The sequence below is a fragment of the Corvus moneduloides genome, chromosome 5 (assembly GCF_009650955.1).
Source record: "Corvus moneduloides isolate bCorMon1 chromosome 5, bCorMon1.pri, whole genome shotgun sequence".
Taxonomy (NCBI): Eukaryota; Metazoa; Chordata; class Aves; order Passeriformes; family Corvidae; genus Corvus; species Corvus moneduloides.
The window spans coordinates 47,204,983-47,220,724 of record NC_045480.1 but is presented as its reverse complement, the minus strand read 5'-3'; the positions used below and the strand labels follow the sequence as shown (position 1 = coordinate 47,220,724).

General features: G+C 37.2%; 1 protein-coding gene across 12 annotated transcripts in view; it reads right to left on the bottom strand.

Moving 5' to 3' along the window:
• The window catches only part of FAM160A1 (family with sequence similarity 160 member A1), an 83,748-nt gene that overhangs the window by 24,033 nt on the left and 43,973 nt on the right, over positions 1-15,742 (bottom strand). For all 12 annotated transcript variants that reach the window (XM_032108265.1, XM_032108271.1, XM_032108274.1 and 9 more), the window contains 4 exons: positions 12,956-13,188; positions 10,939-11,565; positions 6,080-6,238; positions 3,858-3,944 (listed from right to left, as the gene is read on the bottom strand). In XM_032108265.1, the coding sequence (XP_031964156.1) occupies positions 3,858-3,944; positions 6,080-6,238; positions 10,939-11,565; positions 12,956-13,057 (975 nt within the window). In that variant the 5' untranslated portion in view covers positions 13,058-13,188. The remainder of the gene's footprint in view (positions 1-3,857; positions 3,945-6,079; positions 6,239-10,938; positions 11,566-12,955; positions 13,189-15,742) is intronic.

The following is a 15,742-nucleotide window of genomic DNA, read 5'->3' as shown; positions in this document are numbered from 1 at the left end:
CTTTGGAGATAGGAACATACTTGTCAATCGCCCATTATGCGTGTAGGTGGGATAACCCACACAAAGTGACAAGACTAGGACAGACAAGGTATAAATTAGGCTACAAGAACATGCTATATTTAGGATACTTATCTTTGAGAAATGAAGTTAGGGAGTCATAAGCTTCAGAATGTTTGGGTGATTTAAGCACATCACAGTTAATCTGCTACATAAATAACCTTCGCAGAGCTCACTGTGAAAAACAGGTTATTTCAAGCTAGTTAGCTTGCCCAATCCATTTGAAACTTCCTTAACTGAAAAAAACCTGAACTACAGAACTCTTATTATCAACTCCATACTAGTTTCCCGAGATAAAACCAAAAAATATCACATCAAGAAAAATATATTGGTCTCCCCACCCCCTGACTTTTTCATAGAAACACATCCCCATCCTCAACAGTCCTGTACTGTTTCATTCACACAGTGAACTGTGTACATAGCAAGTATTTATAGGGAGACAATCTGCAAAAATTTTTAAAAAGCAGAGCTTACTACATGGTTCCATAAATGTTACAAACATTTCAAGATCACACATAAGCATATCTCAAAGTTTTGAACCACATACTGAAACTCTGAACTATTTTTAATGAAATTCTACTTACCGAAATTTTTATGCTACTTTTACCAAAAGTCTTGTTTGATAGTCAGATGTTTTAAGTTGGGAAAAGAAAAGGAAATCAGGGAAAGGAGATAAGAGGTCTGTGTGGATGAATTAGGAGCTCCTAAAAAGTCCAAAACATGAAGAGATGGGAGCACGGGAAGGTGACCCAAGAGGAATATGGAAAAAGTGCCTGAGTATGCAGAGAACGGATTAGGAAAGCCAAAGCCCAATTGGAGCTGAAGAAGAGCTTCAACAGTAAAAGAAAGATCATGAAAAATGCATGCTCACTGCTGAATGGGGATGGGGAGCTGGTGACAAAATAGATTAAAAATGTCACAGTATTCAATCACAGAATCACAGAATAGCTAGGGTTGGAAGGAACTTCTGGAGGTACCTAGTCCAATCCCATTCTTAAATGGGACTGTCTTTGCAAAAACAATTAATGTGAGTCTGTGTCTTACTGCAAAGTAATTTTTTTCCTCAGAACATACTTCTTGAAGAAAAACTAGAATTTAGTACAGAAAGACCAGGTTTGTAGTAGTCTGGCTACCCAAGCCATTCAAGAGCAGAGCCAGAAGCTCATCTCCTGTCCAATTTTTACATTAAGATTGAAGCATGAGTGCCAGATTGAATATGGGATGTTAAGACCTGTATGCCCCACGAGGTCTAGACTGACTTCCATCCTTACTCACTTTCTTCTTTCCTTCCTTCCCTTGTTTCCCACCCTATCACCAAGAATTATCAGAAGTAGCTGTTCCACACCAGTTAAATTCTAGAAATAAGATGTACAGAAACACCTTAAGAAGATGTACCAGTAATCATCATCATCTCTTCTTACCACCCCTTAACCTTTCACTGATCTGTCTTCCTAATTAGGTATTTATACCATACTCCATTACACACTGTATTTGAACTCAAGCCAGAATGAATCAGAATAATCCAAACTCAATGACTGAATTAAAACTAAAATCTTCAGCCACAAGTAGACTTTATGACACCAAACCTACTTAAGTGAGTTTAAAAGAAAAAATCAAAATCCATTTAGTATTGTGTTAAATGAAAGAACTTCTGTTTTAAAAACATTGTATGTCTGGCCTCTCATTTTGGCCCTTTCCAATTTTTTATTAACCTCAAGGCTAATTACAACATTAAGTCCTCAAATGGGAGATACAGTTTTCAAAGCCCACTCCTCCACATAGCATTAATGTTTTCAATGGCAATTAGAAATTATTTTAATGTATAAAAGAGCTGTTGCAGCATAATTATCAGAGTGCACAGACATCTGTCCCAAAAGCAAGAAGGTAAAATATTTATTTTTTGTTAAATTAACATGAAGTACAGGACAGAAAGACTGAAGAGGACAAATGTGCCTCAACTTACGTAATTCCTTTTGCTATGAAGTTTTGGTCTCACAGATGTGAGAGCCTTGTATCAGATCCACTAGATGGTGCAATCCATCTTCTCCAGTAAAAGCATTTGAAGTTTATACACAAGAAGTTAATTTTTAATGAGGAAGAAGCCAATTTTAATGCTAATCAAGGAAAAGTTTATTACTGGAAGAACAAGGCACCAAACAGAATATGAGGGTTTGAGAATGATCTAGGCTTTGAAAGTCACCTATGGTAGCAGCTAACATCCCCATTTTCAAGAGAAATATGATGTCACCCAATTTCAGAGTATATAAACAGAATTTTCATCAAAGGAAAAAGGGAATCAGAACAGCAATCTTTAAATTAAGTAACATCAACAGGGAAGTAATCAACCCAATATCAGGTTAGCAGATTTACTGACCAATTAGAATGGCTTTCAGAAGCATGGTAGTATTCAAAACAATCTAAGATTAGTCTTGAATACTTCAGAGATAAAATAGTACTCACTAAGACTAGAATCCATTCTAATATCTCCCTTGTCCATAACCTTGACCTAAAACCAGTTAGGCTTTTCACTTCTAATTCCCAGTCTTGCTAAGGGATTAAGTCCAGATACAGAAATAGAAAAAATTACTGCCAGGTAAGGAGGTGAACTACCTCAGGACAGACTACAGCCTTGATCTGGATCACAGCCAAATTTTACTTCAACTCTCACCCAATTCCCAAGTGTTTGAGGTCTGCCAAATCATTAAAAAAGACTTTACATTGCTTATGACTTTCTTGGTGACTATTTACCATGAACAATTTTGTGTGCTACCAAAACAAGTTGTGAACAAGGAAGCAGGGTATGGTGTTTCCCTGTCCTCTCAGAAAATGGAACAGCTGCAATGTTTTCTGCTTGGTAGGCTTAGTGAAAATTAGGAGATCTTACAAACAGAATTTATTAGTTCTCTTCTGGAAGGTCTTTGTGAATTTTTACCCTCAGCAGTTCCTACATTTTCTCCTCAAAAGAGGTGTTCTTTCACAGGGCAATGAAGGCTTTTAATTCATAGAACCACAGAACCATACAATGACCTGGTTGGAAGGGACCTTAAAGACCGTCTATTTCCAACTTCCCTCCCAATGGCAGGGACACTTTCCACTACACCAGGTTGCTCAAAGTCCCATCCAACCTGGCCTTGTTTCAGGGATGGGAAACTGACATAAGTGACATATTCTGCAACAGCTGGAAATGTAGTTTCTTGTAGCCTAACCAAAAAAAAAAAGTAAATAAATAATTCACTAACATTGGTGACATATTTTTCAAAGGATACACCCTAAACTTCAAAGAAAAATTCAATTTTTTTTATTCAAAATAACATAAACTGCACACTAATATATTATAAAACTGATACCAAACTCTACTTTAGGAAAATAGCTCTACCAAATATGGTAAGGAACTACAAAACAATAACACCTTTGCTAAGACTAGCATAATATTTCTTGACTAAATATTTTCCTTGTGGGCATCTTCCTTTAGAAAAATATTCATTTAGGAAAAAAATGCTCATGGAAACATGTCTGCCATGATAAAATGTCTAAAACGTCACTGCTTTTTGGACGATATGTGAGTCTGGAACAACGCAAATATTTTGGTTCTTCATTACACTTAAGAATTTTAAATGTTTTCAGAAATACCTGTATGTTGCTTAAGAAAGTATATAGAATGAAAAAATGGAAAGTTAGTCTAGAAACTTACTGAATTGCAAGGAAGTCTGACAGTACATTTGATAGTATCCTTACACAGAGATCTTCCATAATACTTTTGCCCGTTATTATTTTGTGCCATGCTTGCAAACGTCACTGACCTTATGGAGCGCAGGAGCCATTACTGGCACCAAAAATCCATTGTAAATGTAATTCACAAGCTGGTTACGTATCAAGGGATGTGCCACCTAAGAGAGCGGAGGAGAGAAAGACACAGAACAGTTCCAGTGAGATTTAAAACAAGACAGGGCACAGAATGCTATTATTCACTACCAAAACCCTTTCCCATTTAATAAGACACATTCGTTTGTCCTTCTCACCAGCATTTGATATGATTTAGGTTCTTAACGACTGTTCCTTCTACAGAGAAATACACACACCATGTTTAATTACAGTAAGTCTGCCAAACTTAGAGACACGGCTTTTCAATCTTCCTGCATGCTGACAAAGATGAATGGATGGACAGAGAAGTGTGTATAGCCATGTATCAAAGCAAGAGCTGAAATTCTACATTTAGCCCCCGCAACCTTGTCAGGGTCACTTGAAGGTGGATTTGCCATTGTTAACTTGTCCTCCTACATTAAAGAAAAGCAGAGCAGCCGCTTTCCTTTATTTCAAGAGTAGGTAAACCAAAGCACTCAAGCTATGCGGTAAGAACATACTGTTCACATGCCCTTCTCCCAGCCACTGTAAAACAAACAGAAATTACAAACAAAACCTGCATAATTCACTCAATGGGATGGTTGAGAGCTTTAAAAAAAAACAACCAACTAAACAAAAACCCCCAAACTGCTACTAGAAGCCAAAAAATTTACTTTTATAATGAAGCATTCATTTTATCTTTGCAGTAAAAACATGTATATAAAAGCAAAATAGAATTCCATTCAGAAGCTTTCAAAGCCAACATATTATGTTTGAAGCTCACTGAGACTGGAGTGTCACAGCCTACTCGTGGCCTCAAATAGAGTCTCCCACCTGCAATTCTTACCAGACTTCCTCTAACTTGTAACCCTTAATTTGGTAAGAGGAAGAAAAAGGGTGGCCCTTCCTATGCTGTGGTCCAGGGAAAAAGTAGTAAATGGCAAGAAGTCTTGGCTACACAGTTCCTTTTTAATCTCTGGCCAAAGTTTTTGGGTCAACACAGACCAGTCCACGCACAGAGCAAAAATTCCTACAGTAACTGAGCTTTCAAGTCAGCTGAAGACTACACAGACACAATCAAGCAGCAGTCAGAAACTGCTCATTCTGCATTTCAGCTGAAATCCTCAACCATTTTGCATCTATTCGAACAGGGGTTTTAGAATAATTCATTCTTTAATTTTTCTGCAGTGCCCTTTATATAATTTTTTTTTTAAATAAAGGTATCAATTATGATCTCCTGCAGATCTGTAGAATAACTGGTTAGACACCAAAATGAATATTGTCTCCTCTTCATGTTTAAACATGCATGCTAAAAATCTTGTATAGTGCATTTGAACAATGACAGCTACTATTATTTTTGCTTGTTCAATGCTTTAATAGTCAATCAGTTCCTTTACTGTACTTTGCACACATTGAATTGAAACATATCTTTTATTTAACAGAAAATGTGACTAAATTTTCAATTCTACCCAGCACATTTCTTCAAATAACACAAATCCCCAGTATCTGCAGAATTTTTATCATGTTTTAATGAAATACTGGATTTGGGTTCTATAGAGTATTCAAGCCTTAAAAACAATATGTAAAGACAAAAATTTCATTTAACATTTAAATTGGAAAAAACAGTAAGGGAGCAAAGCACTGAAAAAAAAACCCTGGAAGGACAAAATAGATTCAAAACAGGCCAATCTAAAATGAATTTATATTTCTAGGAGAAGACCTAAATAATTCTGCTTGGAAGGCTTTCTTTATGTTGTATTCACCAACAGGAAAAACGGACTATTTTCACTATTTTCTTTTGCACACCATTATGAGAGCTTGAACAAACACAGATATAAACCCTACATTTTCCCACATGTAAAGGCATTCAATTTACTTCTAGGATCAACAGTGGTATTAAAATGCAATAAACATCTCTTTTCTTTTAACAGAAAATCCTCCCCATTACATAAGATAATATGAAGCTCTCATTTGAAACATGTGGCACCTGAAAACCACAAGTATATTAGTTAATCCTTATAACCAGGAGAGACAGCACAAGGCATTCATTTTACAAGCAGGTTGTTTTAGTCTAATAGTTCATGCCATTATTAAAAGTAAATAAACTCTGTAACTAACAAACTTCTGCAGGAGATATAACTCACCACTACTTCTAAAGAATAGGCTAACTCAGTTCAATTACCTGTATCACAGCATTGCAAAATTCAAGGGAATTCATGAATTGTACAAGGGCTGGTGACAAAAGCCAGTCGTCTTTCATCAGACAGTGCCACTCTTCTCCTTTTTCTTCCAGCTTTGTAGGCAAAGATGAATAGAGGCCACTTAGTCCTGTTGCCAGCACCTTCATTTCAGAAACAGAAGAGGAAATAAGTTAGCTTTCCACCTGTCCATCTGCTTGAATGGCAGTACCATAAATGGTTTCTCCTATTAGTTTTAGTAACATAATAGAGTGTTAAGATTAATTTAATTTCCTTTCAAAAAAGTCCTGTGGCAGAAAGACATAAATATTTTAAAGAGCTTTCCATATAATATGTTTCTTCCAAGATCTGGTATTTAGGAGAAAGTGATGGAGAAAATCAAGTTGTCTTGTCTTCTTTTTATTTTAATCCAAAGTTATTTCTTTTTAAATTTTTCTAAGCTTACTTTGCACTTTCCTTCAGTCCCTTTTAAAAACAGCCACTGGTACCATATATCTACAGCTTGTCTTTTGTTGGTGATTCAAATGTTACTGCTCACACATGTATGAAGTCATTTCACTCGGAAACATGAAACATCAGAAATGGAGGGGGAAAGTGCCCCATCAACAAAAATGAAGTTCAGCCCCACTTAGATCACAGATACATGCTGACTTCAACTGCCAGGCGCTTCAAGTCAGCTGAATCCACTTAAATTTAACTGTTCAGAATTTCTCTTTTTCCTTTCTTATTTATTTGGAAGAGGGAAGCAAAAAAAGTTAAAAAGTCTGAAATTGGTTATTATTTAAACAATGTTTCCAGTAATAGTAAGCCTTACAGGTGATTTACATAGAATGTATCACTTAACAACAAGAGAGCATTTCTAGTTACAATTTAAAAAGCACACTTCCAGAAAAGTTCTTAGATTTTGCTGAATGCATCTGGAGTATGGTATTTTCACATGCAGCTGTTAATTATTAAAGTTATTTGAAGCTGGAAACTTTCTAAATATTAATCAGGACTCATCCTTCTGAGATGATTTCATACAACTTCATGATAATTTTTTAAGATGATTCTCATTTTAATGGGAACATTACAATTTGGCCTGATGGAAATCTTTTTAATTTTCATTCAACAGACTCTTCTAAGAATAGTTCCTCTTACAAACGGCTACTTCGCATCTACAGAGCTAGACTGTCTAAGCTCAGATGAAATACAGCTCTTGTGTAGTAAAAAACACTAGAAAACAAACAGCTGACAATGTCCAGATCAAAGACCAAGGGCTCACACGAGGTGATCAGGTTTTGATCATACACATGCACAAGCAATTGTAACTGTTAATCCATACAGTCAGACAAAGGGTGTCTTTCTGAATACTTTTTATTCCTAATTCCCATAATTTTGAAGATGGATTTATTCTGTCACAGGTAAGGAAGTCAAATATTAAAGGGGAGGGAAGAATACTGTGGAAACTCACTGCTTTAGTACAGTGACATATACACAGTTCTATATACGCAGATAGATAAAGGACAAAGCTGGACATACATTAAGAAGCTAAAACTATTGAGTAAAGCATTATTTTTACAATCCCATTCTTCTGTAACCAGAATCTCTTTGGGGTTTTTTCTTTCTCACAGTAGAAGAGCTCAGAAAAAAAGCTCTTCTAGAACTACCTAGACCTAACCCACACAAGCATTTACTCTCACAAACCCAGGCTTCAGACAATGAGAGAATTTGAGATTCATTTGTCTCATGAACTTTTAATTAATGCACACTTGATCTTCCATTGTCGGCTTAAAATTTAATTGCTATTCATAAACACAAATGCACCTTCTCAGTACACAATCTGATTCTCAAAGCTGTGTCCCATCCACGTTTCTCTTTCATATGGGTATTAGCCCTTAAGCGCAAGAAGCTGACCTTGAACAAGACATACTGGTCTCCACTAAAAGGAGCAGTGAATGCACAATCCGTCAATGTCGTGAATTCTTTCGTTTTTCAGACTTACTGAAGGAAAAAGTGATAGATGTAGCTGCTAAAACCTGTAAGGTTTAGGAAACTCTTATTTTTGCTATGAAGTACAACACAAATGGCTCTATAAAATTATGTTTCTTAAGCACTGAGAGAGAAGCCACTGGAAGCAATTTCATCTCTTTAGATAAAAAATATTTTAAAATGTTCACAGAAGTATATGGTATAAGTAGGGTTACCATTTGAAATTACTGATTAAAATTCTGTTCTGCTGGTAATGAAACATTAATGAAAAAAAATAATCTGGAAGGGAAGGAAATGAATGCATTCACATCCTGAAAGATGTGCAAGACTGTTTTATTTTTTGTTTTATGCAAAGCAGTGTCCTTTTAAAATACTTCCAACATTTGTCATCTCAGCCCTACATGCCCTACTTTTACAATCATCTCCAGCAGTTTCTTTCTTACCATTGAGTCATGAGTCTCTCTACAAACCAGTTTCCTTGATCTATTCACTTTCTCTTGACTCACAGAAGACACTGACTACACGATTTGTAATCCCAGGCACATTAATGTGATCATAATGTGTTGTTAATGCATAGTCAGTTGCTACCTGGACAATTATTTCCTTTTAATAATTCTCTTTCCTCCCACATCCATAGTTTTTCTATATACAGCCTCAACTTTTCAAGGGCACTACAGAGCCATCCCTCCTCCTGCTTTAATAGTTGCTTTCCTAAGCTGCAAGGTATTTACAAAGTTTTGTGAGGGACTTTCAGTGATTATCCTGCTCAAAATTCTTTGGAAACGTTTTTTTTTTTATTATTATAATACTGAATAGATAGTATCTTCAGTCATGTCCAGAAAACTTCCAGGTCAAAACATGATAATTATTTGGTGTAAAATCAGAAAACTTTACCCAACAGTTTGCTCACACATTCCATGTTAAAAACATTTGTTAGTGATGTATCCCACTGCAACCTGTCTCCTTCCTTCTTTATAGTTTTTGCACCTACAGTTTTGAATAGTGTGGATCTACGGACAATCCAGGTTTTAAAAAGCTCGTAACCAAAGTTATGTCAAATAACAGTACCATGAAAACCTTCAGGTTCGCTTTGGCACAGATCTAACACTGATCTGGGTACATAAGGCAGCAGAGATTTATGGCCAGACCCCATCCCAGGGGATGCCTATATTATGCAACAAGGCATGGTAAAGAAAACCCTACATGCCAACCTGCCCCCAGAAACAGAGATAACATCAACACAGTGCCACCCAAATGTCTTTGCTATCAACACAGGACTGCATTAACTGTTTTGCAGAGTACCTGAGGCAACATTTGCACTGATTTCAGTGATATACAGCAATGTCACTGACACCTACAAAATCCTCCATCAGAACAAAATCTGGTTTTCAGCTCATCACAACTTAAATTCAAAAAAATGATATCGTGCTAATAAGCTAAATCTATGACATTACATTAAAGTCTTATTATAGACTTAGGCCAACCTCATTACTGTTCAGAAAAGTCTGATTTTAGCACATTTTGACAACAAGCCTTCCTAATTGGAATGATTGTCAATCATGGCTCCCTGCTGTTGAAAGCTGGCTTTAATCTTCAGTATAATAAAGCTGGTTCTTTTTTTCATTTTTTAATGAATTGGAAAATGTAATTATGGAAGTTATAGCATGGATCCAGCAATGGTATCTGTCTTGGGGACAGTTTGAGAATCAATATCATATTCTTTGGCAGTATCTATTAAACAAGGTCAACTGGAGTCTCAAATTGCTGCAATATTTACAACTGACAAAAGAAACCATTTATAAGTTTTGTTTTGGAATTTGTAGGTCTCACCTAGCCTGCCCTACTGCTCAAAGCAATCTCAGAATAAATGGAAACCTAAGGCTGGAGCAGCTGTCAAGCAGTGGCAGGGATTCTAGAGTTCTCTCTTCTACAGCTCTCTGCTTTAGTAGCTATGTAAGACTGTCCTTCACTTCATTTTTCTGGCATTTTTAAATTAAATTGCAAGCCATGCAGAATATAAAAGAATCCATCCAAAAACTGACCCAAAAGAGCAACTTTTGTACAGAATGATATTTGGGTTTGAACACATCCATTGCAGATCTCAGACTGTGATAAGACCTGAAGAAGCAGGTGTTGTTATTCCAGTCTGCTTTAGCTTTAAAACTGCAGTAGGACGGCTTTGCTAGCTAAATCAGATTACTTACTTAAGAGCAAGGTAAGTAAAGGTTTTCTATTCATGTAGCAAGATCAATTTGCCAGGTGTAACAATGCAACAGTGTTACCAAGTTTTATAACACAGAACAACATAGCAAGATGGTGGTTACCCTGAGTCAGCAATAGAAAAATCCAATTTTTTAATGAGAAAATCTCCCTTTTATGTTGCAAACATTATTACACTTCTATAACACTCTCACTATTCTCACACTTGTTTTTTGAACTGTTGAACTGATGTCGGTGTGGGAAGCACAGCCAGCTTAAGCTTGTGCTGCCACCAGAAACAAGCACCTCAGGACACCTCAATCCCCTTTCTCACTTCCTTCAGCCCCAGCATCTCAAAGGGGCCTCACAGTGACACAGAACAGATTTCCCTCCCACTAAGTTCTGCAATAACTTCCATCAGTTTCCTGATCCAATTCACTGTGTGACTGCAAAATCACTGGCCCAAAAGCACAAGACACTGGTATGGAAACAAGAAGCAAGACTGTGTCTGGCATTAGGGATGCTTCAAACAGCATCACCATTTGTGAAATAGCTGTTAGCAGAAACAAATGTGTTACAACACTTCTTTACCAAAAATGACAGAAAAGGATGAAAGAATGCAGGAAAAACAGTTAGTTTGGCACTTAAGACCTTGCAAAATAGAACAACTTACTGGGCAAAAATAGGTGTTTTCTGCTATGTGGTTTGCAACAAGGTTGTTTTCTGCAGACAGAGACATTATGAAAAGCAGCGCATCCCGGGCCTGTTGGCCTACTGTTCCTTCTCGATGGATGAAGGGGATCAGCAGGGAAAATATGAGGAAATTGGCAGCTCCTTGGTCCTCACTAGTGTGGAAAAACAGTTCTAAAATGGAGGGATCTTTGGCTATTATAGAGCAGAGCTGGTTCAAGAGGACAACCAACTCTGTTTCCACTGTTGGAGTGGTTGTTCCTGAGCAGGAACTCAGCAACATCATCAAAGGCTTCAAAATGGGCTTGTGATGCAGCAAAGGCTGATGAGACTGCGTTACGAGCATTTCATACATTTTGAGCTGCTCAATTTTTGTCTCATCGGTGAACTCTCGCCGTAGGCTCCAAAGGAAAAGCTTCTCCATGATGTTCTCTGAGACCACAAACTCCAGAATAGGCCCCATTGAGGCATCCTTTGCTTGCTCCTCAATTAATAAGAAAAGCATGTGCTCCACATAATTCTGGACAGTGCTGGCCTCGTCAGGTGAGATTGTCCCATACTTTGCCTGAGTGTTTTTCAAAGGATCATGCTTCTCTAAGATTTTCAGAACCTAAAGAGAAACAAAGGCAGATCAGTTTTAATGCACTTGAATGCATCACAAAAAGCATGCACTTATCACTACAAGGAAAAAAATTAATCAAAATTCTTCAACACAAAAAGCGTTAAGTCTTTTATGTTTTCAAACTCAGAAAGTGTGACAGACAAAACCTGAAAGTTTCACATTTGGCATGTACAAGGCAAAATTTTAATGCTTTTGTTCACTTTTTTGTAATAAGCACCTAAATTTGTTATTTACCCTATTCCTGAAAACCAAGGGTTCTCTGAAATAGGGATAAACCAGGTTTCCTTAAGTGTTCAGAAATTGAATTTCAGTGACGTTTGAAACAAGTTTGCCACAGAGGATTGAAATTAAAATCTCTCCAGCCAGAGTAACTGTGCCCAGGAGTATCAATATCATGGGATGATTTGCAGCTGTAAGTGTAGTAGCAGCCCATAGTGCTGCTCTTTGCTTGGCACCTTTTATATGACACCAAATGGCCACTGATACCCACATACCCTTACAACTTTCAATAAAGTAGTGATAGTCATCCCAACACTTCTAACCCTGAATTACATTCTGCTGGGTATGCAAACAATAAAGCTCATTGTCTGCAAAAAACCCATTGTCTTTAGACTTTTTGTGGAAGATAATTGCCACAAAACCGTAAAGGAACAGCGGCTCTCCTAACATGACAGCATCACTAGTTAGGTGAGAAAAGGTGACACTTGAACAACAGCTCCTCTGACTCTGGAAACATCTCAGAAACACCACCACTTGTCTGTCTGGTTTCTTGGGATAGCCAGAGAACAACAAAAACAGCAGCATAGAAATAAATTTTATCTAAATTGTTATTCATATTACTGCAGCAAGTAAGTCCTTATACTATGGTGCTCAGAGTAAAACACCTTTGCCTAAAAGCAATTACAATGCTGATGACATGCAAACAGTTTTTAGAATATGCTGAAGTGTATCATCTACATCTATCCAAAATAAACAAGAGTGCATATAGTTTTGCACTGTGCATCTAATTTACTTTACAAAGGATAGGCAGGACTTACCCAGCACAAGGAAAGGAAGCACAGAAGTTTGCAACAGGGTGCAAGTCACAACAAATCAACAGCAGAGCCAGTAAGAAGATCTAGGCCTTCAGTAAGATATTACCATGTCCTACCACTTCCCATTTAGATGCAAACATGGAGTTCAAAGTGCTATTAGTAAAGGCTAACCTTACCTTGAAAGGTCAATTATCTTTGCATTTTGAAAATAGTTCAGTGTCATCTACTACATTCTGCATGAAAGACATTTGTTCCTGAGCAACTGAGGATTATCCCAAAAGAAAGAACGAAGCAAATTTGTATTAACGCAGCTTACTTCAATCAATAAAACTAATTAACATTACCTGTGCCCAGTGTGTTCTAAACACTATCATGCATGTCTCTGGGTCAACACCCTGCAGGCTGGGAGCCTGCCTATGTCTGCTGATACTTGTTCCAGAGGACATTATAAAATTTCCAAAGGTCAAGCCAATTAGGCCATGCTGAATTTCTTTTTCAAATCCTCTGGTGAGCTACAGATGTTGAAGAATCATGATGAGATTGATACTGTGTCCTGAGCTCTGGCACCCACAGAAATCTGTTAAAAAGAAAACAAAACAAAAAAAACCCACACATATACCAGTGCACATCAAAATATAGTGTCTAACAAAAAAGAACATCTTTATAGAAAACACAAACTTTTCTTCTTTTAATTCAGTTTGAGGACAGAATTTGTTAAAGCATGTTACATAGGACCATCTTCTCAGACTTTTGCTCATGATAATGGCTTATAATGCTCAAACTTTTGAGATCAGTGACTGAAATAAGAATAAGGTGCTACTTAAATAAACAAGCACAGCAGAAGCTTATGCAATAAACATTTTGTGCATGTCACTGCATTTTTAGTTTCTCGTGATGACATTTTTGCCATCTGACCATGTCTCTTCAGAGTTGCTTAGTAACTAATGCTGCATAGACTGAATAGGTAAAAAAAAAAAGTACAGGTTATTTCTCTATTTTTTTAAAAAAGTATCTTCCAATAATAGATATAATTACAAGTACTTAGAAGTGTTCTGCCAGCAACCATATCATAAACAGTTGGAAACATCTGTAGAGCACCATATTCACATAGAAGGGTGCATCTGTATCCATATCAAAGTAAGCAAAACCAAACAACATAAAAGATAAAACCTTTGTGAATCCAAAGGCAAATAAATTGAGATGTCATAATAAAAACTATGAGAATGGGATCAAACATTGAAACATTCTTTTCATCCATTATTTAATATCCTAGATATCTGAGTATCAAAGTAGTTGCAGACCTGCAGGGGAAAGTTAAAATGAAACAGAGATTGATATCTCACAGATTTTTGATAGGTTTAGGACAACATATTCCCTCACACACCAGTACCTAAGCCACACAGCTCTCCCTCGCCCCACCCCCCCCCTTTTTTTTTCTTTTTATAAAGTTTACATTTTTATTCTCCTTTTTGCAAACCAACTAGGCATTTATTTCAGTTTGGGACCATAACAAAAAAAGCCCAACCAAAAGCGCCCAACAACAAACAGAATTTTTTTGTACCATAAGCTGCCAAATCACATACAGCAATTCTTTGCCAGTATAGAAGGGATTTCTCCATGCATATCTTAAAAGATGAAAATCTTCTCTGTAGTGGACATTTCTGCTCCCTGTATGTGTGCTCTGTCTATATTCTTGAAATTTCGACCACAGAAAACATCCAGCCTGTCTCAAAAGTAGCAGCAACTTTTGCCATTTTAAAAGAGTTCAAAAACATACAGGGTACAACTTTTAAGATTTCTGAGGCAAGCAAAGAGCAAAAACTCGTTATGCACTCCCCTGTGTACATATATACATATATTCATATGTTCAAGATTCAATTGCATGATCAGCCTCTCCCCTCCATCCTAATCCTGCTTCTTTCAGCACTTACAATGCATTTCCTGTGCATTTGCTAAGCACTCTCACGCAATACAATTAACACAATCTACCCCATCCTTTTTGCAGATAACACATCCCATGTGTGGAGAAGCCAGCATAACCAGCATAAATCCTGTACACTTTATCTGTTTGGGTAACACCACTTCCAGAATGAAGCACGCACTCCATACAAACTACTCTCCAGATTATGAACTACCTGGAACCAGATCCACTGGAGAGGACTGTGCACAACCAGTAAGAATTAGCTCACAAGAATCAGCCAATGCTGGAAATAGAGGGAATCACTTACAAAATATCATCAAAGTCTATACTCCTTGTCCCCCTGCTCCAACTACACTTCTCCCCTGTCTATCTCCTCCACGCTTATACAGACCTTACACTTCCAAGCATTCTTCTTCCCAACAGCTTGTTTCATGTCCTCATTTACTTGAAGCCAACTACCAGTACACTGCTACTTCTTAAAAAGTCCTGTGAAAGTGAATTGTACTATTTCTACATTACTAATGTTCCTGCGCAGAAAAAACAAAGCAAAACAAAACAAAAACCCACAACCCACACACCAAAATAATCAAAGTAGCAAGTAGATTTGAGAACCCAACTTGAGAGACCCGGGATCTGGGTGCTTTTATCATTACTGACTTAAGCAGATACCATTATAATGCACAACTCCTGGCAACGTGCTCGCAGCTCTGCGTGCTCAGCATTTCTACCAAGAAACACTGGGAAAACATGATGCATGCTTACACACCATTTAGAAAAAGCCTGCTCTAAGCACTTTGTCTAATACCATAGCTAATAATCCAAGGAATATTTAACTGAGGTATACTTCAGATCACCTGCCCACTTCCTGCCAGTTTCCTCTTTGCCAGCACTCTCCTTCGAACAGAGATCTTTCCATGTCAGTAGAAGTCCAGCAGACTCCTCTGGGCAAATGTGTCCTTCACTTTACAGCCCTAATTCACCATTTTAGCAGATCTGCCCTGCGCACGAAGCAAGCAGCTTTGGAAAAACTAATATGATCATGTAATTAAAGATGGTATCAGAAGGTGCAACAAGAGAACTTAATTAACAATGCAGAGGCAAGCTCCATTCTGGAATTTATGAGTTCTTCACTTGACAACTTAGAGGTTGTTTCAATGTAGCCTTTGCATATTGTTTGAGAATTTAAATAAAAGAAACTGATAATACACAT